Genomic DNA, 24,425 nt, shown 5'->3' with positions numbered 1-24,425 from the left:
CCTAGCCTAATCAGCATGTCACTGTGGTAGGAGATATAGTAGTACCTGCTGTCTGATGTATTTCAACATTCCAGAGTCCTTTTTTCCTTCCAAGTTGATATCCATTACTCTCTTCTTCAGAGACGGAGTTCTCAAGCATGATTTGTCCAAGCACTGAAAAAGAAATGGAGTTCAGTTATCTGACAATCTCTGAGACACCATATTTGTAAAGCCAGGAAATCTAATTCAAGTGGATTCTGAAGCCATGGTTCTGAAGCTGTCCATATAAGGCCTTATGTTCTGACAGTGTTCAGCAGCCAGCGAGCTGGCATAAGTAACCCTAATTCTAAAGGTTTAAAAAAAATCTATTTTTAATGTTAATTTCCTTAATAAGATCAAGGCCAATAAGCCAAGTCAGAAATTTGAATGTGTTCCCTGAAAGTGCCCCAGAATACTCTCATAAAAAGGTTACAACAGTGTGCACTGTAGAACACAAGTGTTTTAATATAGTTCAAAGTCAAGAGTCCACAAATTCCAATCTAAAACCATTCTAGCCAGGGAGTTTGTGACCCACTGCACCAGTACATCCACTGTTTGTTCTCTTCCTCTCAGGGAAACATAAGCAGCAATAGGTACCTGGACACGAATTTACGGCTGCCTGAAAGTCAAACCAAGCTGATCATCATGTAGCCCAGTGACAATGAGAAACGGGATTTACCAGCAAACCTACTGTTGCCAGCCATGATATGTTCAATATCCAGAGCACCACAGTTTCTCCTGTATATTGTGTGGCTTTAGCTTTTCCTTCTAATGGTGGTAACCTATCAGCTAACACAGGGGTTCTCAACCTGGGGGGTCGTGACCCCCAAGGAGGTCGCAAACAGGTGTTAAGCATTGCAACCATCCTGGGCGTCTCTTATTGCTAAATGAAAGCGTAGTTTCAGCTAGATCCTGGCTAGATGATTGGGAGTTGCCAGAGTGGTCACAGTATGAAAAAGTTTGAGAACCACTGAGCTAACACATAAAAAGAAATGGATTAGATAGAAATAAATGGCATATGGTTTTTTCCTATGTAAAGATCCTCATCTTTGTGTGTGTATGCACAGATGCCTTATTGTCCAGTGACCATTTCTTTATCTCTATTGTTTGATAGCCTTTACTCGTAAGGCATGGGCTATGAAATCGTATAGCTTAACATTTTGCACTGGAATTCAGTGTTTGAGCTGAAATAACACCCAAGAGTGCAGAGTAAGCTCTTTAGCTACTGCTCATTTACTCTGCCATGTGCTCATCTCAGGCCTTTCGGCTGGCAGAGGTGACAGAGGTGACAATTCTAGAGGTTGCTTCCTTTCCTTGGTGCTTAACTGCAGCATTGCAGTTTGTGTCAGGCAATATGAACATATGAACACAGTTTAGTGTTCTGAAGAGCAGCATTTCTGCATTCTTTGTTTCCTCTCTGCTTTGTTCTGTATCAATATATCCATTAATCCAAGTGGACATCTAATCACCTATTCTGTGACAGGGAAATGTTACGAACTTGCAGAGCAAAAATTTCCACCCACGGGGATGCTGAAATCTTTGCATTGATGAGATGAAGAAGTGAATTTAACAGTGCCAAGGACACAAATACTTCTGCTTCCAATTAAGGGGTATTATTATCACTTGAACATTGGAATGACTCCTACAAGACTCCTATATTACATGTATTCAGAAAATCTGCATCTGGTCTGTTTCAGCTCAGGAATATATTCAGCCAGTTATGGGCCCTGAATGACCCAAGTACTTCAGCATGTCACAAGCTTAGGTACCTTGCTGAACTGGGACTATAGTCTGGGTGGTATTTACTGGCCTTCTCACCTCCTTCTGCTTTTTGCCTCTTGCCACATTGTTCAGCACATTGTTTTCTCGGAGCGAGTCCACAGTGTCACCATACAGCAGTTTGATGGCTCGGACCAGGCGAGCACAGGAACGGCTGTGGTGGAGGTAGCAGTGCGGGTGGCAGTAATCAATGTGGGTACATATGAAACTCTGCTGGTTGCACAGCAGGATCATGACCTGGAACCCAAAGAGGGGAGTGGTGAGTTACTCAAAATTGAGGAGCGCTAGTTTGGTGGTGAGAGAATGCCCAAGATGAGCAGCGTTCCCCTCATTTCATGTGAAGACTATTTTGTCACTGACACCGGTGAAATAAAAGGGGAGGGCCAGGGTTAGAAACTGTCATATATGTGACCATCATTAAACGCTGGCAGCCCCACCGCAGATTTGAGTCCATTCCTTTCAGGGTGGGGAGCATTAGGATATTCCCTGTTCCCAAAATAGGAATAAACCCAGCCCCCTAGGTTGACATCTGAGAGAGAACCTCCTAGGGGCTCCTTGCAGCTGCTGCCTCTGAAGGGTAGGAGCAGCTCCTGCGGCACGTGGGCACTGGAGGGAACTTTCAGATCCTGCGCTGTGGGTCAAGACACGCACTAGTGAACCCCAAGTACCTAGCAGTGAAATACCCAAAGCCAACAGAGGGGGGGCACTCACCACACATTTGCCTCCAAGAGGGGAGGTGCTGTGCATTAACAAACCCCCTGCCCAAAATAAGACAGCTCCAGCACTGCCAACCCCAAACATTCAAAATTCATGAATCAGGCCCCCAGAAATCGTGAGGTGGACTCAAAAATCATGGGTTTTTAAATTATATATATTCTAATTTGCTTTTCAGCTTTTTACCTCACTTATGTTGATGTCAATAAGGAGCAACTCCACTAAAGTCAGTGTATTTACACCAGTGTAAAACTGGAGTGAGATCGGAATCTCATTGCTTGCTACGGGTCAGAGTCTGTTCCCTTCCTCGTTTTGAGCAGTGACTTACTCCACCAGTTGTGGCATTAAGAATACCAGAATTTTGCCTTACACGAGTTGTAGGGTGAAATGAATACCAACACGGTTGTGTACAGAAAAGGGCTTGAGCCTGGTGTTCCCTTTGAAAAAATTGTTAATAACTGTTAAATAAAGCAGGTTTACTCAGATAGTCTGGGTTTTTTTTTTACCCTGGTTTTATTCCACAGAGCAAAAATATCTCCTGCTTATCAGAGATGTTGATCACTGCATGACATTAATTGCAGTACACACTCCTTAAAATTCTCCAGGCTTTCATCTATGTGTACTAAATACCAGACAGGCACAGGCACAGAAATATTTTTAGCTCCCTCCAATCTATGCCTTACATTGATGAGTGTGTCTATCCTCCCATAATGGGAAAATGTGCTGCTGCCCTCTACACCTTGGTGGCCAGATGCATATGATCAAGTCGTCCACCAGTGACTGCATCCTTTAGTGTCTCATACTAAGAGTCAAACAAATGTACTGATATTTCTAAGGTGGGTGTGATCATAACTGGTACTACAGTAGTGCCTGACAGTAAGGATGGACTAGTAGTTAGGGTACCAGTTTAGGATTGGAGAGACCTCGGTTCAATTTCCTGGGAGACCTTGAGCAAGTCACTTGCGTCTGTCTGAGTCTCAGTTCCTCATCTGCAACATGGGGATAATAGCACTGTTATGCTGTGAGGATAAATACACTGAAGACTGTGAGAAGCTCAGATGCTATGGTCATGGGGGCTATATAACTCAGGTGAATCCTATCTTCTTTTTAACTGAATTTACAGTTTGCAAAGGTACCCAGATTAGGAACTCTTACGGTAGAGAGATAGGGCCCAACTGAGATTGCAGCTCCACTGTGTTAAGTGCTGTACACACACATATCAAGGGGTGATCCCAGGCCAAAGAACTTATCATCTTAATAAAGGAGACAGACAAATGGTGGGAGAAACGAAGTATTATCTCCATTTTACAGATGGGGAGCAGCCACCCTTTAATGGCTGCAGCCTACAGACACTTTAAAGCCCTAATGCTACGCTAACTAAGCATGAATTGTGAACAGTTTACCACTACTGTATCATAATCATTCATTCTGAAACCTGAAAGTGCTAGGTCTGAGAGCATCATGAGGGTCCTGTACTTACATGCAGCCACGACATGTTCCGATGGTAATTCTCCTCCGTGCCTGTGTTACTCAGCACTTCAGGCTCAATGCTGGGCTCACTTGCACTCCAAGGGCTCCCTTCTTCAAAAGAAAAATACCCCAAAATGTGGTGGTTTTCACTGCTACCCATGTGTTTAAAAGCTAGGGAAAGTACTTGTAAGACAGGCCAGCCTTGCTGAGACCAATCACAGTATACAGAACCTGCTGTATGACATAGACTGCCTTTGGAACCCTCCTCCCTCTTGTCATCAGCTGGACTGGCAATTACAAGCACCATTCTCAGTCACTCTTAATTTGCCAACTAGTCAGTGGTGAGCATTGTTCCCATTTTTGGGAGAGGGGAAGGAGCAAAAACAATGGAAACAAATTCCTTGCATCACTAAGATGCTGCAAATTGTCGGTTCAATGATCTGCATTGACTGGGCTCTGTGGTTAAAACCATCAACAAAAATCCAGCCCGAAGTGGAATCAGCCTGCTGCTGTTGCCACCACCAGGTAATGTCACCGTTACTTGCCCATGAGAAGACACTAATATAAACGGGGATGAAAGGGGAAAAAAATCCACACTCTGTGCACGCTAATTCTAGAGAACTAGGGCAAGGGAGAGAACTCTGACTTGTCACTGAACTGATCCCAGTGTTTCCGGCAGCCACTTATTGCTTAGGGGTCTTCCATAATGCCCACGTTTTAGAACAGAAGTTGCGTTTGGAAACATTTTACCATAAATATCATTAGGGGGTAGCTCTGGTTTAACTCAGGTTCGTCCTGTCTTCTTTTTTCTTTTTCAAGTGAATTTATGATTTGCAAAGGTATCCAGATTAGGAACTAGCTCTCCTATTTATCCACAAGAGGTACAGCATGGGCAAAGCAGACAGGGTCAGAAGGGCTTCTGAGATTGGGAGATTAGTTCAGCCCTCAGGCTTTATCCAATCCTTGACATCTTTGTTGATGTCCCTATCACTTTGTGCCAATTGCAATGGAGATTTCTTGTGATGTGGGGTCCATTTTGTTTCCATCAAATAAATGTATAAGGACAAATTTTTTGAAGACGGAGGCCATTATATATAAAATAATTTTACATTCTACATATATTAATAGATATCTATTACACTCTCAAATGACATATATGTCTGGAATATTATATGATATAATATAGAATATAAAATGTACACACATATAATATCATACAATATAAAATGTGCATGTATACATATACAATATCTACTGTCATGGATAATAAAATATCATATATAATGTAATGATATTTTATATATATATATTACATATAATGGCATATATATATATATATATATATATATATATATATATATATATATATATAATATGATTTGTAAATGTCATATATCTATATCATATGATTTGTGTGTGTGTACCTCCTCCTAAGCACAGCATGAATTTGGCTGCCAGTCTGGTAAATGCCAGTATTTTAAGAGTTCATACACTAACACTGAGATTTAAATTGACAACCTTTGTGTGGAACAGAATTTACATTCCAGTGTGCATCAATGGCAAGATTTGAACTCTGGCCTTCTTGGGTGTTAGCTTATGCAATCCATGAAGAGGAAAAGACAGCTGCTTAATTCAGAGAGATGGAGATTTCTCCTACTCTAATGAATCTTTATATTTATTTATTGTTTCTGGACCTGCTTTAATCATTTCAGAATCTGAATGCTGCCTAATAGCCCCGCTCCCTTTTTAGACCATCTCATCTATGTTACCTATGTCAGTGACAGTGTCCCTGCTGTGGGACAGCTGCAGCTCCTCATTCTCAGACTCTGAGTCCTGCCGTGATAACTTGGTGCTCTTTAGGCTGCCGGCCCGGCGAATGCTGGACAGGGAACCCCCCTTCTTCACCCGGAAACTGCGGGTTCCTTTAATCTGGAGCAAGCGGGAGCCTCCTATCCTGATCTTCCTGCTGGGAACTGTATTAAAAGAATAAAAGAGGACTTTTTTCCCCTTAATTTTCCCCCATTTTAAAAAACTCCTAGCCCACCCTTCCCCCTCCACTCCTTATTGTCAGCCTATATTGCAGCACCTTTACTTCTGTCAAGGAAAATGGGCAAGAGGCTCCCTCCAAAGCCAGCGCCAATGCAGCTCTATCGATCACTCAGTGTTGGATTCTTTTTACAGAAATGTACTCAGAATCTTCTTTCCTGGAGACATGTAACATCAGATCTGAGCTTGTTTATACTTGGGATTAACCCTGCTTTGACCACTCATGTCCAGCAAATGGGTAAACTGCACTGGTAGAAACCCCAAGCAGAGACAAGGAACACCACAAGTGGCACTGGTAGCGTTAATTCCTGCTTGAAACTCGAGTAGACTCAACTGGTGCCAACTGTGGCTTTCTTTGCTCACCGTTGGACTTTGCACTGGTGCACATACAACAGCTGCTGTCCACCAGTGGTTGAATGCCAAGTGCAGACATGGCTTCTCTGACAAACCTATCCTCCTGCTGATTCCAGGTCTGCAAACCCAGATCTGCCCCTGTAGCGGGATCACCTAGTTCATTCTCACAGCATTTGTGACTGCAGATAGCTAGCCTGATTCGCCAGATTAGTAGCACAGTACATGTTACTTCTTTGAAGTTAGATTTGCATAAATCCCTGTCTTTGCATGATACTCTTCATAATTAGAATGCTTTAAAGGAAAACCAGCATGTAGTTCCTCTCCTGCAGACAAGGCAGCAGCTTTCAGGCACTAAAAATACATCTATTGACACTGTGCGTTTCTGATGAGCACAAACATGAAATGGTTCAATGTTCAAAGCACCGATCATTTGCATTTTTTTCTCCTCTTATTTCAAAGGCAAAACAATAGCAGCACATGAGTCCAAATGTTGCAACACTCAGTCATTAAACTGTTGATCTATTCAGAGAAGAACATACAAGATCACCTTTCGGTGCACTGTAGAGACTGGCCTGGTGTACACCTTTTGGTATAAAATAGGTAAGAAAAATATATAAATGTAATTATATTTGGACTTGAAAAATCAGCCTTCTGAGTCTTGAAAATCCCTCTCACTTCCCCAGCTTTATATCCTCCTACCCTCACCCACAACCCCATTTTTGTGACTAACATCCTATTGACAGAATAGGGCTGGATGGGTCTCCTTTTTGGAACTAATCAGTGCTGCTCATTAATCAGCTGGACAGATCACTGTTGAGTGATTTGAGAATCTCCCTCCCAGTGTCTGAACTGAGACTTAACTCACAGCTGGTTAGATTCTGTTCAACCTCAGCACAGCTGGCTAAATGCACAGCTGTTTTGGCACACCTCGCCACATTTCATGAAGTCTGTAGAAACCTCTTAGCACACAATTAGTACATAAAACTTTCTGGGGGCTACCTGTTAATCTAAATTAGTATATCTATGCTTTGGACCTACCTGTAGCAGGTTAGACACAGTAAAATCATAGTTTTTGCATAGCTGTTAAGACAAACCTGGGTTGACCATCAAGCAAAGTAATTACCACTCAAGAGGAGATGAAAGGAAAGAAATGGATTAGTACTTGTCAAAGAGATTCGAGTAAAGAGGCCTGTCCTTTTGTCACTGCAGGTGAGAAAAACGTAATTACTGTCACACAACAACAATTTTCAGCTAGACAATTATAGATTCAGAAAGATGCCTTTGCATCTGCTATGTTTTAGCCCAGGTAAATTCCCAGTAGAGTAGGCTGTAGCCAGAGCAAAGAACACTTTAAAAAAATAATATCTTGTATTTGTTTAGCTTATTTCAGAACAAAATATTACAAAGCACTTTGCTAATGTATAAACTGAAATACAGCCTCCACATAGGGATCACTTTTCCCATCACTAAAATGCAGCTGCCTCTGGATGCAACATAGCAGCTTTGTAAAACTTGCACAGCAATACTACACCAAACCTGGGGGCAAGAAGTGAAGAAGGACCCCCATGCTTTACTGAAATGGCAGGGAGAATTTAGTTAAGCAGAATGAGCTGGAACTATTCTTGAGAAAAAAAAGATTTTACATTGTATCCAAAAGTGTGCAGCACAGTAACCATGCGGGGGGGGGGGACCCCCAATTCCATGTTGTCACCACCACCATTTCTTGCAACACCTAATGTTTCAAGGAGGCCTCCTATACATGTACTCTGCTACCTCAACCTTGCTATCCTCAAAAGATCTGATGGCATCACAGCACAGGGTGGTTGCAGGCAGTTGCTATGGAAGCCTTTTTAAAATTTAAAAGTTGTGGCCACCTAATACATAAGGGACTTCTCATCCTGATTTATTTGGCAATGTCAAATTCTGGAGACTTGTGCGTTCCATGGCTGCTACCAAGAGTCAGAAGAAAAGGAAGTGGGTTATATGAGAAATCTTCAAGATGACTCTGCAGTTTGATGGTAAGCTGCCTTCGCTATCAGTAGCTGTCCCATTCCATGTATTTTTTGAAGCAGTTTTACAAGTAATTCTTGGAAATGTTTCATATATGAATGTATCTACTTGTGAATGGAATCACAGCTCAACCATGAGCGTGAATGCAATACGGGCCTGATCCAAAGCCCTTCATAGTCAAGGGAAATCTCATGGTTGACTTCAAAGGCAAGCTACAACTGTGGATACGCTTCGATGATCTGCATTGTTTAGCACACAAGTATAATTCTTCACAAGATCACAAACCATAAATCCCATCCCTTTAAAAAAAATTGTTACAGAAAGTCTATGTCTTTACATGTCTGTTATGAAAGAGATTTTAAACAGTGTGCCTTGCAAATGTTCTACACTAAAACACACAAACTCGACTGTCATTTACAGGTAACTGTCCAGAGCATTCAGTCTCGAATAGCAAATGTCAAGTAACTACTGACTGCATATTGTATTGCAACACTTGTACCGTCATATAGTATGGGGATTTTGCATGAGATGGTTTTAAAATGGAAAACATTCTGCTGCCTTCACCAAACACAGTGAGCTTGAGCTTTGCTTGTACAGTACGCAATATGCTGGTAATATTAACCTGCTAGCCATCAAGAGCCACATAGGTAGGTGTTTTTCATGTGGTAGTAAAGAACCAAAAGAGGTCCGGGGTTCTGTTAAATGCCATGACCTCTGAACACAGGTAGGGATTTTTACATAAGGATCCCATCTTTTGGCCCATGTGTGGTTTTTATCCCACATTGAAGAATAGTATAAGAAAATACAAAAATCAGATCAAACACTGTTACTTCTAACTAAGCATTGCACCAAAAGGTACTACTGAATTTACACCATTTGCTTTTCAGAACCACTGTTTGGTTCTGCTAATATCATTACCTGGATGACTTAAAAATCTTTGTTTTTCACACATAACATATGCAACATGGCAGTCTAAAGGTAGCTCAAAAATTATTCATGCCATGTGGCTCTATGGCTTCCTGCTTTTTAACACAGCCTATGGAAATGAAGAGACATAAAATACAGCATCACATAACAAGCCCTGACAACATGAAAGCTTCACTCTACTGACAAACCTTTCTTCTCTTCGCAGCCAGTGTCAGATTTGAGCGTGTGGCTGCTGCTGTGCAGGGAGTCTTTTGAATCTTCATTTTCATCCAGAATCCCAGCAAAGCTGATCTTCCTCTCATACCTGTGCCTGTCCAGCTCAGGGTCCAGACGCAACCTGCAGCTCTCCAGGTCCTGTCGCATCATGTGGACCATAGAAACATGTAAATAGCATAAGCTCTTATACTTTTCTCCAGCAACAAAGAATTATCATTATAGCAAGACCTGCCCTCAAATGGAAATCCTACTTCTACCATCTGGAACTAAATTTCCAGTTAACCTAATCCCTTCATAGCTAACCTACACTGACACATTTTCAAATCCTGATTGAATTTGGCTTTCAGCTACTGTATACTCAATGCAAGGGGATATTGTTCTGCTGGAAGATATTAATAGCTGCCATCAACTGGGCCTCTGATCTATAGACGATCACAGATCTGGTTAAAGACAATGGGTATGCTAATCACCCTTCTTTCAGGCTAAACGGATAGAGCAATATAATGCCCCTGTATGTACTGATATTTGGAACCACCAGGAGGGTACTGCCTGAGCCACTAGGCTACATGAACTGTGTGGTCAGGGGGATTTCCCTGGGACTGGTGACAAACACAGCGGGGATAGGGGATTGCTTGCAGCTGGCTATGTGTGCGTGTGTATGTGCGCACGCATGCGTCAGAGGCAGAAAAACAAAGAAAACGCCAGCAGACAGCAAGAGAAGCAGTCGTGAGCATGGCCCTCAAAGAGAGTAGAGAGACAGAGCTCCTTGGGCACAGAACTGACTAGAGAGGCAGACCTGTAAATAGCGAGCAAGGAAACTGCCTGCTGTTTGTTTCTGCTGCTTTCAAGAAAACAGGACTGTGTGTTCTTTCTTGGTAAACAAACAGGACAGCACCCGACTCGGATCATCCATTTCTCCTCCTGGCAGAAACAGCCCTGCAATGCCCTGAACACTGATGAACCATTCGTTCCAAAGCGGCAACATTACCCAATTATGCCAGTATTCAGATATACACATCCATTTCCCTTAGCAGAGACTGAAAAAAAGGCAGGTTAAACACATAGGGTTCTGTTTTCAAAATGGCTGGTGAGAAGCACATACAGTGAGTGCAGTTAAAAAGCCCCACTCGTTTATAATTTTATATACAACATCCACTTGATGACACTGATATCTTGGAGACTGTTCCGCATGAAAACCACTAGGGTATAGAAATGTAAAATGGCAGAGCTATTTGTCAGGCTTAACCGAGGAAGAGGTGTTATAGTAAATGAGGGGTAATCAATTATTTTTTGTCAAGATCCAAATTTCTTGGCCAAGGTATAGTCAAGGTCCAGACTCCGGAGAAAATAATACAAAAACAATAACAATAATGATAATAAGTAAATAAAAAGATTTTTGGGTCTGTTCAAAAGCATCTGGTGGTCCGGACTTGGCACATGGTCTGCCTACACACTACCCCTGCAGTAAACTGTCTTAAAACAATCAAAAAGGTTAATCATGAGGAAATATCAGTTTCTTATCTCACACTCAGGAGATTTCGTCCATGGCTGTACACCTGTAACTCCTACTGAAGTTATTGGGAGTTAATAGGAGTGTGTGATGTTCTGTTATATTAAAAGCTGCTTTGAAAAAAGTGAATTTTCCCGAACACAAAAACAAACACACAAACATACAAAAGAATAGAAACATTACAGACTTAGTGGTGCTGAACATGTGTAATTGCTTTGCATGAGAGAAATTAGACCAGTTACAGCCCTTAGAACACTTGTAGAACACTTTGCAGCCCCTCAGAAAACCACCTAAATGGTCCAACAGATGATATAATAAGCGATAAGAACAGATGACTTTTCCACTTGCTTAACCATCAGTTTAAGGCTGGATTTTCAAAGGAGCGTTTGGGGAGTTGGACACCTCAGTTCACTGGGAATTGGGCACATCAACTCCATTAGGCAGTGCTGAAAATCCCAGTTTAACTGGTTTAATCTGAACAAATGTGGATGCAGACTAGCTGAAAGGGTTCAATTAATCTTTCATTGACCCCCCCCCCCCCCAGTGTACCTTTGGCTTTACAAAAACTCCCACAACATACTGCTTGTGGTAGATGACCCAGGAACTGTGAGAGAGGCATTCAGATCACATTGCAACTGAAATGGTTTTGGAATACAAGGCAAAACTTAAAGCAAATCAGCCCATAGGCGCTGACTTCCCCTCTGCCCAGTGGCTGCTTGACTCCCCCACCCCGCCTCTTCCCACCCAGCCCCGCCCTGCCCCTTCCCCGCATCTTCTCCGCCTCCTCCCCAGAGCGCGCTGCGTCCCTCCCGGAAAGTCCTAAGTGGTGCCAAACAGCTGTTAGGCAGCAGGCAGGTGGGAAAGGGAGGAGCAGGGACGCGGCGTGCTCAGGCGGGTGAGAAGGAGGTGAGGAGTGGGGAGGTTGGCTGCCGGAGGGTGTGGAGGGAACTGTTGGTGGGTAAACTGGCTCATCATTATTGGTTCAGATACAAACGGTTTAGTTCTCTAGTCCTCTAGTCTAGACAAGGCCCCACTGACATGTGTGGAATCTGCAAATGCTTAGAACATCTCGGAATCAACCACGCATTTAGGGAACGTTTTCACTGCAGACGTAAGTCAGGCTCTTATCCAGGTTTATGTCTTATCCAGGTTTATGTCTGTATAAACTTGGCTTTATCAGTAACAACAACAAAAAGGAACCAAATCTTCATACGCCCAGTTCTCTTTAAAAGCACAAGCAAGCCAGAAAGTTTTCTTTGTGCAAAGAAACCCCCATTAACCCATTTCTAACTCAAAACATAACACTAAGTTCACCTTATTTCCTGAATGTTAGGGGCCATAATTGTTCAGCACTTGTATAAGATTCAAACTGTCAGGCTAATGCTATTATTTCTGATAGACTCTTACATAGTGAGACTAAGTTTTCTTCCAGCTTCACACTACAAAACAAGTCCTCCTCTTCCTCTCCCATAGCAGAGTTTGAAAACTTCTTAATCGGCAGCATTTCTGTGTGGCTCAAAGACACAGATCCCTACAGATCCTAATTACCCAGGATGTTCTTACTTTCAACATATCTGTTTTAGTAAGATGCATTTCCACCTCTAAGACCCTGTAGTTTTGTAACACTGTTTTATAATGCTGCCATTTATTACATAGTGAAAATGTCAACAAAGAGCCACGCTGATTTCCTCCTTTTGGCTGACTCACTCCATTGGAGGTCTGTAAAATATTTTAGCAACCAACTTCAAACTCTAACTGCTGTGATGCCACATCATGTCAGCCTGTCAGGTATATTGCCATTAGTGACATACTGAGATTTGGGTCTAAGACTCTCATTAACATTAATGGAAATGGTGTGTCTTAATCGTTCAGCCTTCTGTGGAAACTTCACCACAGTTAAATCCCTGCCACCAATCTATCCTTTTCATCAGGTGTATGAGGAAAATAACCTCATGGGAACTTCTTCATCTCTAATTCCTGTGGCTCACTTACCAGGAGAGGCTCAGTACGTGGCCTGGGCATGTAGGGAAAGGTCTCTCGAAGAAAGGTGGTGATCTCCAAGAGAAGCTGGCATGCTGCCATCTTCAGGGCAAAAGGACAACCACATTTAGTAGGGTTCACAGTGCCTGGAAATGAGATTTGCTTGGTAAGAGAAAACATGATACAAAATTTGGAACCAAGAATTGATGGACACACATGGTGCACGATGCAAGGTGCATATGAAAAAAGTGTTATGATTAAATTCTAGACTCCTATATTACTTTTCTAATATTAAAAGGACAGATCCATGCACATATCTATCTGTCAGCACAAATCCCATATACTGTGTGGTACGTTGTTATCAAAACATCTGCTAACTCGAAGTGATCTCAAAATATAAACTCTACATACAATACTATATATTAGCACAATACAGATTTAGAAACAGATACTCTTATGTCCTTTACACCTTTGCATCCAGCCAAATAGATTACCATTATGGCTAAGCTTGTGTCCTAAATGAAGATGAACTCAAACCAATACCAAATCACCAGCCATCTTAAGTGAGATTATCAGGGCAATAATCTTGGGAAAGGGTAGCATCATTGTCACACTTGTTCTTTTTAAAATCATACACATCATTGTGAACAGTCAACATACAAGTATTGTTACTGTTACTGTTAATAACTGTCCAGAAGACTAAATAAGACAGCAGCCCTGCAACTTTGTTCTACATAATGAATACAAATGTCATTTAGAGATGGGACAACAACATGCAGTTATTGCACCATCAAGTGTTTAGAAATTAGTAAGGTACAAATTTCCATTAAAGAGGGATTCAGCAAAGCAAAGTATTTACAGGCATGCTTGACTTTACACAAATGGGACTACCCACATGCTTAAAGTTAAGCACATGTTCAAGTGGCTTTGCTGAAATGGAGTCTATATGCTCAGCTTTAAAATCTATGTTCATGATATTTTTCAACTGGTCCAACACCCATCCAAACCTTGAAGACAATGAAGTGTTCTTGTGGCCTTGACCAACTTGCAAAGAATTTTTTGGGCTAACATACAGAAGGAAAAAGAGCTGGTAGTTATTTTGGGGTCCCTTGAAACTGCTAACAATCCTGATTTTTTTGGAATGCTTTGGGCTTGTCACTTAATGAACCATCCAAATGTCTTCTGGAGATATTTTATGTTCCCCCTGGTTTTTCTCACGTCTGATCCTGTCGTGTTGCACAAAGAAGCACGCAGAAACTGAACCAACAAGGGAATGTTTCAGGAATGGAGAGGACGCTATAGGCTACCAGACAAAGCCTGATTATGTTTACCTCGCTTGCAAGCTCCTTGTTTATTTCTCCTGTCACGAGTGATGGAGTTCACAGGAACTAAAATGATCTGAACAGGCAGATACACTGAGGTACGCATAGGTTCTCAGGGGAAACTCGAGGAAGTACTCTGTCTTAGGACTTGTCTACACTGCAGAGCCTTGGCTGGCAGAGCCATGCTGGCACAGCCTCCTAGTGGGGACGCAGTGTAAGCCAACAGAAGGAGTTTCGCCAGCATAATGGCCTCTGCCCCAAAGGTCATTAGCTAAATGGACAGAAGCACTTTTCTGTCAGCATAGTTGCTTCTGACATTCAGCTAAGGGGTGTGATTTGTTTTCATACTGCTGGCCGTCACAGTTATGCCAGCAAAACACCCAGTGTAGACGAAGCCATAGTGTGGAGGCTGAGTGGCATTCTGAACTCCCTGGCATGTAGAGGGAGCACTCCTGCTTCTACACTGCTTCATGGGGTGCAGTCTGCCAGCTTCCACCATGGACCTATCTGACACAGTAGCCCTGCCTCCTACCCACCTGTCCTTTTGGAGTACCTGGCACACCCGGTGGAGAAAGAATGGAACAGTCCAGGCACTCTCAAACACAGGGACTGCAGTTCTGCCTAGCCTCTCATGGGTCATTCAAGGTATGTAGGGGAAGGCTCCACCCCTTGTTCATTCCACCCCTTCATGTGTACCAGCATAAAGCAGAATTTGGCCCAGTACAGCTATCCATGGCCACTTCGGCTAAGGCACTGTGGTCAGGAGCAAATGGCATATTACAAAGCGCTGGGAAGGAAATTCAGATACTGAGGACCTGATTCTCCTCTCAGTGATTTCACAGGAGTACAATTCAATTGCCTCTAGCAGAGTGGTCGTTATGCAGTGAAAAGAGCAGCTCCTTAACCATAAAAAGGAAGCCAACAGATACATAAACAGCGCTTATATATTACATTCAGTGAAAAAACAGTAGTACACGTACACACAAGCCAGTACATTACAGACCACACATATACAAATGGTGTTTGGAGAGGATATAATGTTCATTGCTATCTTCACCTGTAGCCTATGTCTGTATGTGATGTGATTTTATTTATTCTGATCACACATCACATCACAATTTTAGAATCTGTCAACGTCCTTAAAATGTGTTTATTTCAGTGATTTGGTACATTGTACGTTTTTTAATGATACTTTCTGTACCACCTCACTACATTTTTGTGTTAGAATCAATACATGGACATTAAAATGCTTAAATTCAAAGCATTTCGTGCAGCTATGCCAATTTACACCATCTGAGGATCTGGTCCTTCAATATTAAGAAAATTTAGATGTAGCTGATTTTGCAAAAAATGTGTTTTTTAGGTTTTGGTAAGGATATCTTTGAAGAAGGGGAATCAGAATGGTGTACAAGCACTTGAGCCTAGATATAAAAGATTGATCGGATTTATTTATAATCGCAATCTACAGTAATTGCAACTCACTTGCCTGTGTTTTAGATGCTATTATTTTCATTGTCTCTTATTGCTCCTACTCATATGGTATATTTTACATCAGGCACAGAAAGAAAGGGAAGGGAATTGGTGGGGAATACAGTTGGGTGGCAAGAATATGAAAGAGAAGAAGAAAAATTAAGTGCTCCTAAAGCAGAGGTTCTTACAAGCGGGGGTTCTTGTAGTAAAGGGAGTCTCCTTACTGTCATCTAAAAAGTCTTCCTCCTCATCCTCCTTTCTCAGTCTCCGCTTGGCCTCCTCATCATAAATGAGGCCCAGCAGGTTGGCCGGGCTCTCACTCTCACTGTGGCACAGCTCGTTGAGTCGGATGCCAATTGCCTGCCGGAAAGAAGGAAGGAAAAGAAAGCACAAGGGAATGAGGACCGGAGGGGATTCACCTGGATCTTGCTCATTCTGAGGCAGCTGGAAATTTCATGTTAAGAACAAAACATTTTGTCATTTTTTTAAATCACTAGAGCAATCGAGAAAACTGTTGGTTGCGGGGGAGGGCCGGAATCACCACCAAACAAATTGCAAATATTTTCTTCTATTTTTGGTCAAAATTTTGAACAGTTATCAAAATTTGGAAAAAGTGTTTATATTTGGTTGAAACTACAGGCACTGATTTTTCATACTGTTGGGGGGTGCTCAACCCCCAACCCTGCTCCAGGCTCCGCCCCCACTCCACCCCTTCCCCCAGGGCCCGACTCCAGCCCCGCCTTTTCCCACCCCTGCCTCTCCTCCTTCCCCGCCTCTTTGTTCATCAAAATTATGCAGTGACACGTGCCATCCTTCTGCTGAAGATTTTCTGCTGAGGAAGGATGGTCTGGTGGTTAGGATACAGCCTGGAATTTAGGAGACTGTGGTTGAATTTTCTGCTCCACCAGAGACTTCCTGGGTGACCTTGGGCAAGTCATTTAGGCCCAGATTTTTAAAGACATTTAGGCAGCTAACTCCCATAGATTTCAATGGGAGTTTGGCACCTTAATACCTTTAAAAATTTGGCCCTTAGCCTTTCTATGTCTCAGTTCCCATCTATAAAATGGGGATAACAGCAATGCCCTACTTCACAGGGTGTTGTGAGGATAAATACATTACAGATTGTGAGGCGCTCAGATAGTGAGGTGGGACATGTAAGCAGCTAGGAGACAGAGATTCCCACTGAAGGAAAAAAAAATCTAAAAATTTTTTTTCTCCAGTCAAACAAACAAACAAAAACTGCTCTAATGGCTTCGTTACTGAATGTTAGGGTAGCGGAGGTTCTGAGGGCAATGCCACAGCTGGGTCAATTAACAAGCAGAATGCTTAACATTAAGACCATTTCAGAACTCCTGAGGTTTTTTTCCCAAAGTGATGCTGTATGTAAGCAACGTACATCTAAGAGAACATGGAAAATCACATGGAACATTTTACTTTGCTATAGCATCATTTTGTAAGATAGCAAATGGGAGTAATTTCTTTGTTTTAATAACAATTTGGCACTGAGGCCCTCTTGGATTTAGAGGGAGTTCCTGAGAGACAGGCTAAAGCTGATTTTCTGACCCCCTGAATCTCAGAACTGACGTACCAGCATCATATAATTTATCTGCCTAAACTGAAGTGAAGCAGAGAAAGAAAAGCAGTCACAAATAGGTATGATTAAGGCTCATTTCTATTGCTACTAAGCAGCTGCTATTAAAATGGAGATGATAGACTCTGTATGGGATAGGAGAATGTGGAACTGTGTGGTCTGCAAGCTGATCTGGACGGTTGTCAATCTCAGTTGTCTGTGAGGTTACACATCGCTGAGTAAACTCTAAAATCCTTCATACTATTTTCTCTCTCCTCACTTCAGTTATTTAAGGAAGAAATGTCTTGCTTGGTTTTCAAAGATGCAATAAATTTACCACTCATTACTACTGCTGTTGTCTACCCTGACTGATGATATAACAATCAGCTATAATTACACAGCAACCTAACTAATAATGCTAATTTGTACTAAATTCCTAATAGGAACTGATTGCCAGAGTTATCCTGGGCTAGCCTAGATAATGGATAGAGCAATATATCTCCACGTAGACGAAGGCAGCTTAACAAAAGAAGCCACAGGCAATGATAGACTAGACTGACCAGAACAGACTGAAAAGTCTGTCATTTAAAAAGACAATGTCACTAGTGGGATTGGATTAGCTGATTCAGGGGATCAGTAATGGGCCCATCACTTTTAGTGGCTTTCTGAATCTTGCCCAGGTCAGTAGAGACTTAAAGTTCTTATTATGGGAAGGCTATTTGGTAGGTTAGGTCTGGTGGCCTGAGGCTAATTCTTTATCTAACCCAGGGTTTTATAATGGCACCCCCACCGCAGTATCTGAATGACTCTCAGTGCTCAAGTGTACCTCCTAGAAAAAACATCACCACAGTTAGCATAACTCAGCAACCTTGCTGGCAATCTGAAGGAAGAGGCCAGGGATAGCTCAGTGGTTTGAGCATTGGCCTGCTAAACCCAGGGTTGTGAGTTCAATCCTTGAGGGGGCCATTTAGGGATCGGGGCAAACCTTGGGGATTAGTCCTGCTTTGAGCAGGGGGTTGGACTAGATGACCTCCTGAGGTCCCTTCCAACCCTGATATTCTATGATTCTATGACTAAATGGGCTTCGAGAGTGACCTGCCCTCTCAATCCTGTTGACTTTGACCCAGAATCTCCCTTGTGGTACAGAAGCTTCGTGTCCCACTGCTAAGTGGCTCTTGAGCCAGGGTTGCAAGTTATGGGTTGCACAGGGATCCTCTGGTGGCACAGAGCTGAGTGTAGTGGCTCTTATGTTCCCTGATGCTGACACAGTTGGGAAGGTCAGGTGAAGGAATATGACCTGAGCTTCCTTATACCTAGGCAATCCCCAGCTAGCACAGTGGCCTCTTGAGGTCATTAGTAGCCAGCATAATTTAAAATGCCTTCTAAGCTGCGGCCACAGGTTACACCAGAGGACCAGCCTTGCATACAGTTAGCTCAGGATTGAGACAACACAAAAGCTGTCTTTGGAGCCCCCTCCTGAAACGTGTTTTGTGCTCCTCAGCCATCACCAAGAAAATGGTCCTAGGCCAAAGGGAGGTGCTGACCATGCTGCCCTGGCTCTGTAGATAAACAGAAGACTTAAGTCTCCAGGGATGCATGTCAATATGGCACCTTCCAAGAGCACCAGACGGGTGTTAAATATGGGGAAAACGTTGCACTGTCAAGAGTTGGCTCTGAATTTTCCCCTACTTTAAAATAAAGTAAAAAAGAGAGGGAGAGGTGCAAGTAATAATTAACAATAATAATAAAAGAGTGTGCTCCCTCTGCACAACTGCTGCTAAGCAATTAGCTCAAAAATTCAACTCCAAGAGCTGAGCCCATTTCCACAAACATGTGGTATGGTGCCGGAAGAAGTAAACACAAGAGATCTATGTTGGCACCTGCTATATTTGAAACCCATAAGATAAAAAAAATCAATATTTGCTGCAGGGAAAGACATTTTATGTAAAAGCCTCCAAAAGGGAATTAGAAATAAAACAGAAGCTAAAAAATAATAAACTGAAAGCTATAAAAATCCCCAAGCCCCTAACATTGACAATATCCTTATGACCTAGTGTGATGACAGAATGTGTCTGAAGGCTAGCGAGAACCACAGCTTTTCACCATTGCAAAGCTTCTCTTTAGAGTAATTGCTGTCTTTATACACTGTGCCCTTCACGAACATCACCGATACCATTGGGGACATGGGGGAGATTTCACTTTTGGTGACTGTAACCCGTATCTGTAATTAATATTACAGGGTGAGGAGAAAGGAGGCACTAGAAACAAAGAAAGGGGGTAAATCACAGGCCCCTCCCTCCTCAGTATTTCACAGCTCTCCTTTGTGGGTGAGTGGGCCAGAGTTGGGAGAAGGGGGATGGAGGAGCAACCCTGAAATGTCTTCAATTTGAGTTGAAGGGTGTCCCTGAACTCTCTCTTGCAACGTACCACTGATTTCTGTTGCTGCAGGTTTTTCTACCTTTCTTGAGCAGGATAGCTAGTTCTGACTCACACAACTACGTGCTTAAATAAAAGTATTTACACAGAGGCAAATTCTGTGTATTTACTTCTCAGCTATGCTAGTAAATCAGCAGGGATGCAGCAAATGCCAATGGAAGCCAGAGCCATCAGGATTTCATGGCCCCCTCCTTGTTACCTTGGGGCAGGAGAAAGCCCAGCATCTCAAAACACTGAAGAGCCTTTGTACTGAGGTAATCAATTATTCGTTTTCAGTGTCTGCTCATTGGCAATAGCACCAACTAGTTCCCTTGGCATGAACTGCGGCTCTCACATTATGGACACTGCGTCTTTGGAATCTTGTTCTCCAGAGTCACAGATCTGGAGGCTCCCTTCAGTCTGTCACTGTGAAACCAGAAAAGCCCACCTTGAGATGGATGAAAATGCCTAGGGAAAAAAAGTGCAAGTACCAAATTGCTGCAGCAGTACACACAGGCCCTTTGAGGTTTGGGAAGGGAACCCTCGTGGACCAAGCAATATTCCATTCCAGCATAGCTTTTAGCAATTCCTGTGGACAGCGGATGCCCGGACTGTGAGGAGGAAACAGTTTGAAATTCATATTGCTGCTGACCCTGGCTCCATGGGGAGGGATCAAACTAGCTCCTGGTGATTACAGCCAACCTCTGTCTCCCTCTCTCAGAACCTTGAGAAAAGAGCAAGCTGGGAGATGCAGTCCACCAAGGCAGCCATGTAAGCAGTCCTATCCTGGAATAAGGCATGATGGGAAATAAAAGGAGTACATAATCCCTGTCCTTTCCACAAATAGGGTAGATTAGACATAGAGGGAGCAAGGCTGTGCTGATGATCTCTCCTGGAAGGTGCAGAGCAATTGCATCAAGTGCCTGTACTTTTTTAAGCCTATGATTTGTTTTTAATGATTTTTGAGGCAGATGCCCCTGAAAGGAATCTGAAGTAACCAAGGGGATTATGGATTGGTTTGGCTGTCCATATGGAGAGGTTTACATAAAGACCCTAGGCTGGGGAACATTTTATTTACAAACTCCAATTTATATATTTATTTTTTGTTTGGCTTGACACTCATTATGGTATATCTTTGCTCTTATTAAAACAGAAAGGTAACACAAAACTCACTTAAAGCCAGATAGCCAGGCTTCAAAGTGCTGGAACCTCTGCAGTGCAATAAAAGAGAAGAGTAAAAATGAGTTTTCCCCAGCATTTCAAACTAACAGCTGCATGATGCAGCTTCCAATAAGGGCCAGGCACTCAGCAGGTATATCCTGGCATAGCCTCTATGGAACCAGGCTGATTTGCACCTGCTGAAGATCTGGACCTACATGTCTAAAGTGGATGCTAGGAGGAAGGACATTAAATGTTGAGCCCCCCTACTCCTCTTGATTTGATTGCCATTTAATTATTTTAGCTTAAAGAAAAAAAAAAGGTGAAAACTTACATCTCCCCACTGGTAGAAGAGTTTGGCTGCATTCCACTGCAGCTTCTGGTTCCGTTTGTTCCCCACTATTGGAGAACGTCCACGGGACAGGCCTTTCTTCGTGATGTTCACATGGTGCCCCTTCATCCACTCTGGCCAGTTGCCGCGATTGCAGCGGTGAACGAAGCGAGCACATTCGAGAAACAGGGCTGCTCTTGCCACTACAGGAGCTTCCTGAAATGTTTGCAGAATTACATTAAAAACTATGAACCAACCAATCTAATTGAAGAGGTGGCATTATCTGGACTGGTTTGCAAATGGAAAGCAGCTATCTCTGGAGGATCACAGTTAGTGTGATTATCCTTTAGGTAGGTTCTTTGCTAGTATCAAACCCATGACCTCTGCATCTATTATTTAGGGTGCAAGACCAGGTATAAATTTCTATACCTGGTTCAGCCACTAGAGGAATGCAAGATCCACACTGGTATTAATGTGGTTACAGTAATGGGTGTCTCTTGCCTTCAAATCATCTTTAATGACATCCTTGTTTTCTGTAACTGGTGGTATACCTCACTCATAATGGAGACAGATAAGATGGGCTGGTTAAGAGTGTGAAATAAACAGAGATGTGTCTGAATCAAACCCCTAGATTTGAACACCCCTGAATCTTGGGAAAGTTCAGATCCGGATGTGAATTATGTGTCTGGCCCCTACATCTACAACACACCAATATAAATGCTTAAGATGTTTTGGGTTGCCTAGAAGGGAGAGAATAACAGTAATATAAATAAATAAATGAATTCTCACTTCTGTGCACACAGATATAATAGAACTTACTTCCATTTTCTGCCCAGTCCCTCCTGCTCACTAATGATCACTTCTTTTGAAGCAATTTTATTGGTTTTTGTAAATAACGTGACAACATAGACAAATATACACATATGTATGCAAATCAAGGCATGCATACAGCCTCTTCTTGACATTGTGTTTTTCTTTATCTATTATGGCGGTATTTAACAGCACACTGCGCTATGCTACAATTAACTGTCTGTTTCCCTACTTCATTAGAAACCCTTTTATCCAGAAATTTGTATAACTGCCAAAAAATAAAACAGATTCCAGCTGAAACTTTTCCCAGAGCAGTGAGCCAAATTTTCAAGCTGCTTACATCAGCATGCAGACAAATACTACAGACAAAAATGCCAGTTTGGGCACATATACACCAGCATTTCCATGCATCGTGATTTGTTCTGCCTGGGTGACACAGGTGTGGATGCCTTCATGGAGGCTTGCTGAAATGGAGGCCAGCACATTCTGTGCTGACAGCAATTAGACATGGGTGGACCAAATTCTGTGGTGGTATAAATCAGTGTAACCCCACTGACTTCAGCAGAGCTCTGCCAATTAATGCCAGCAGAGAATTTGACCCGAAGCCCTAACATTAGGTATCCAAGTTTGAAAATTTTTGCCTTAATTTTTTTCAAGCAAAATTTGTTCATGTGTGTCCCAACATACCGAAAATTTGTTTTTCATAACAGGGAGAAATGATACCTATCTTAGCTGAATTTGATTTAAAATGCCCCATTTTAAAAGACACTGTGCTTGCCCTCATGAATATGTTGAGGGTTTATTTGGTAATAACGTAATCTTTTCAGTGTCATATGTATTTTTCCAATTTTACTTTTGGGCTTGATTTAAGCTTAATTCTGAATATTAGTATAGAAAGTGAATAACTGTTATTGAAGTACAAACAGTACAAATAAGGTGAACAACCAAATACAAACAAGTTCCAGTGAACTGCAAATAAATTACACAAGGTGGCCTCAAAATAGATAGGACTCCTGGCAGGGTTGGGCCCTGCTAAGTGATTTTTTTTTACATTGCCTGTCTGTTTTTTGTTTAGCGATCAATCTTTCTTTTTTCTGTCTGCATATTTAACAGGTAGGACTTCAAAAGCACTCAGCATTGGCCTAACTCTGCTCCATTTAGATTCAATTGGAGTTTTATGATTGGATTCAGAGGTTAGAGAGTTAGACCAATTTGGGGCTTCTGAAAAAGTCTAGCCAACATGTTTAAAAATAGAAACTGTAATTTGTAACTTTGAAATTAGAAGTCTCCTCCCACACCCAGTTTACATCACTGTCAAAATAAATAATGTTTTTACCACTTGGGATAGAGAGACAAGGTGGGTGAGGCAGTATCTTTTATTGAACCAGCTTCTGTCACTGAAAGAGACAAGTTTTCAAGCTAAACACAGCTCTTCTTCAGGCCTGGGAAAAGCACTCATAATGCCACAGCTAAATACAAGGTGGAACAGAATGTTTAGCATAAGTAGTTACCACATATTCATTTTTAGTGTCAATCAAAGTTATGAATTTAAGCTCCCAGACTTATCTTTTGATGGTGTTGTGCAGGTTTCCTTTGAAGGCAAAGACTGAGAGGTCAGATATGGTGCGGTCATTTTGTGAAGTGTTCACCCACGGGTGATATGGTGTTTTTGTCTTTTATTATTTTTCTGTGAGAGTTCATTCAAGAGCAGAGTGATTATCTGGTTTCACTCACGTAGGTGTTAGTGTGGCATTTCGTGCACTGGCTGAAGCACACCACATTTTGTGATAGGCATGTGAAGGACCCAGGGATCTTGAAAGGTGAGTTGTGGGGAGGAGGGGGAGGGTGACCAGATGTCCCGATTTTATAGGGACAGTCCCAATATTTGAGACTTCTTTTTAATATGGGCTCTTATTACCACCCAGCCCCGTCCCGATTTTTCACACTTGCTATCTGGTCACCCTAGCGGGGGATTGGTCATTGCAGCAGTGGAGATATGTCTGCAGATTTTGCATTTGTTGTTCTGGGAGGGTCTCGTACCATTTTGAGGTGGGGTGTCCTTGTCTATGGGGAGCTTGCTGCTGATGAGGAGCGTGGCGAGGTTGGGGGGTTGGTTGAAGGCCAGAAGAGGGGGTTTGGGAAAGATTTATTTCAGGATGTGGTCCCTATAGAGTATGGTTGTAATTGTTTAATGATACCCTGTATGGATGGGTTTCAGCGTGAGAATGATCACTCTGACCTCTCAGTAATCACCCTCAAAGACAACCTTCACAACATCTTCAAGAGATGACCTTTGGAGCCTAAATTCACAACTTTTCTAGATAC

The 24,425-nt window shown here is 42.4% G+C and overlaps 1 protein-coding gene across 14 annotated transcripts in view; it reads right to left on the bottom strand.

Annotated features, from left to right (window-relative positions):
• UNC80 (unc-80 homolog, NALCN channel complex subunit) overlaps positions 1 to 24,425 on the bottom strand; it is a 188,906-nt gene that overhangs the window by 73,370 nt on the left and 91,111 nt on the right. For 8 of the 14 annotated variants that reach the window (XR_012154378.1, XR_012154377.1, XM_073306691.1 and 5 more), the window contains exons 23-30: positions 21,294 to 21,506; positions 16,005 to 16,176; positions 13,037 to 13,170; positions 9,507 to 9,672; positions 5,751 to 5,954; positions 3,992 to 4,092; positions 1,837 to 2,034; positions 46 to 153 (exon numbers count right to left, since the gene is read on the bottom strand). Coding sequence is in view for 12 of the 14 variants with exons in the window: in XM_073306691.1 (XP_073162792.1) it covers positions 46 to 153; positions 1,837 to 2,034; positions 3,992 to 4,092; positions 5,751 to 5,954; positions 9,507 to 9,672; positions 13,037 to 13,170; positions 16,005 to 16,176; positions 21,294 to 21,506 (1,296 nt within the window). In the remaining 2 variants the exon portion in view is untranslated. The remainder of the gene's footprint in view (positions 1 to 45; positions 154 to 1,836; positions 2,035 to 3,991; positions 4,093 to 5,750; positions 5,955 to 9,506; positions 9,673 to 13,036; positions 13,171 to 16,004; positions 16,177 to 21,293; positions 21,507 to 24,425) is intronic. The other 6 variants (XM_073306690.1, XM_073306693.1, XM_073306694.1 and 3 more) reach the window with 3 other exon arrangements.

The sequence above is a fragment of the Lepidochelys kempii genome, chromosome 11, assembly GCF_965140265.1.
Source record: "Lepidochelys kempii isolate rLepKem1 chromosome 11, rLepKem1.hap2, whole genome shotgun sequence".
Classification (NCBI taxonomy): Eukaryota; Metazoa; Chordata; order Testudines; family Cheloniidae; genus Lepidochelys; species Lepidochelys kempii.
Note: the sequence above shows the minus strand (reverse complement) of the source record. Positions and strands in the feature narration are given on the sequence as shown.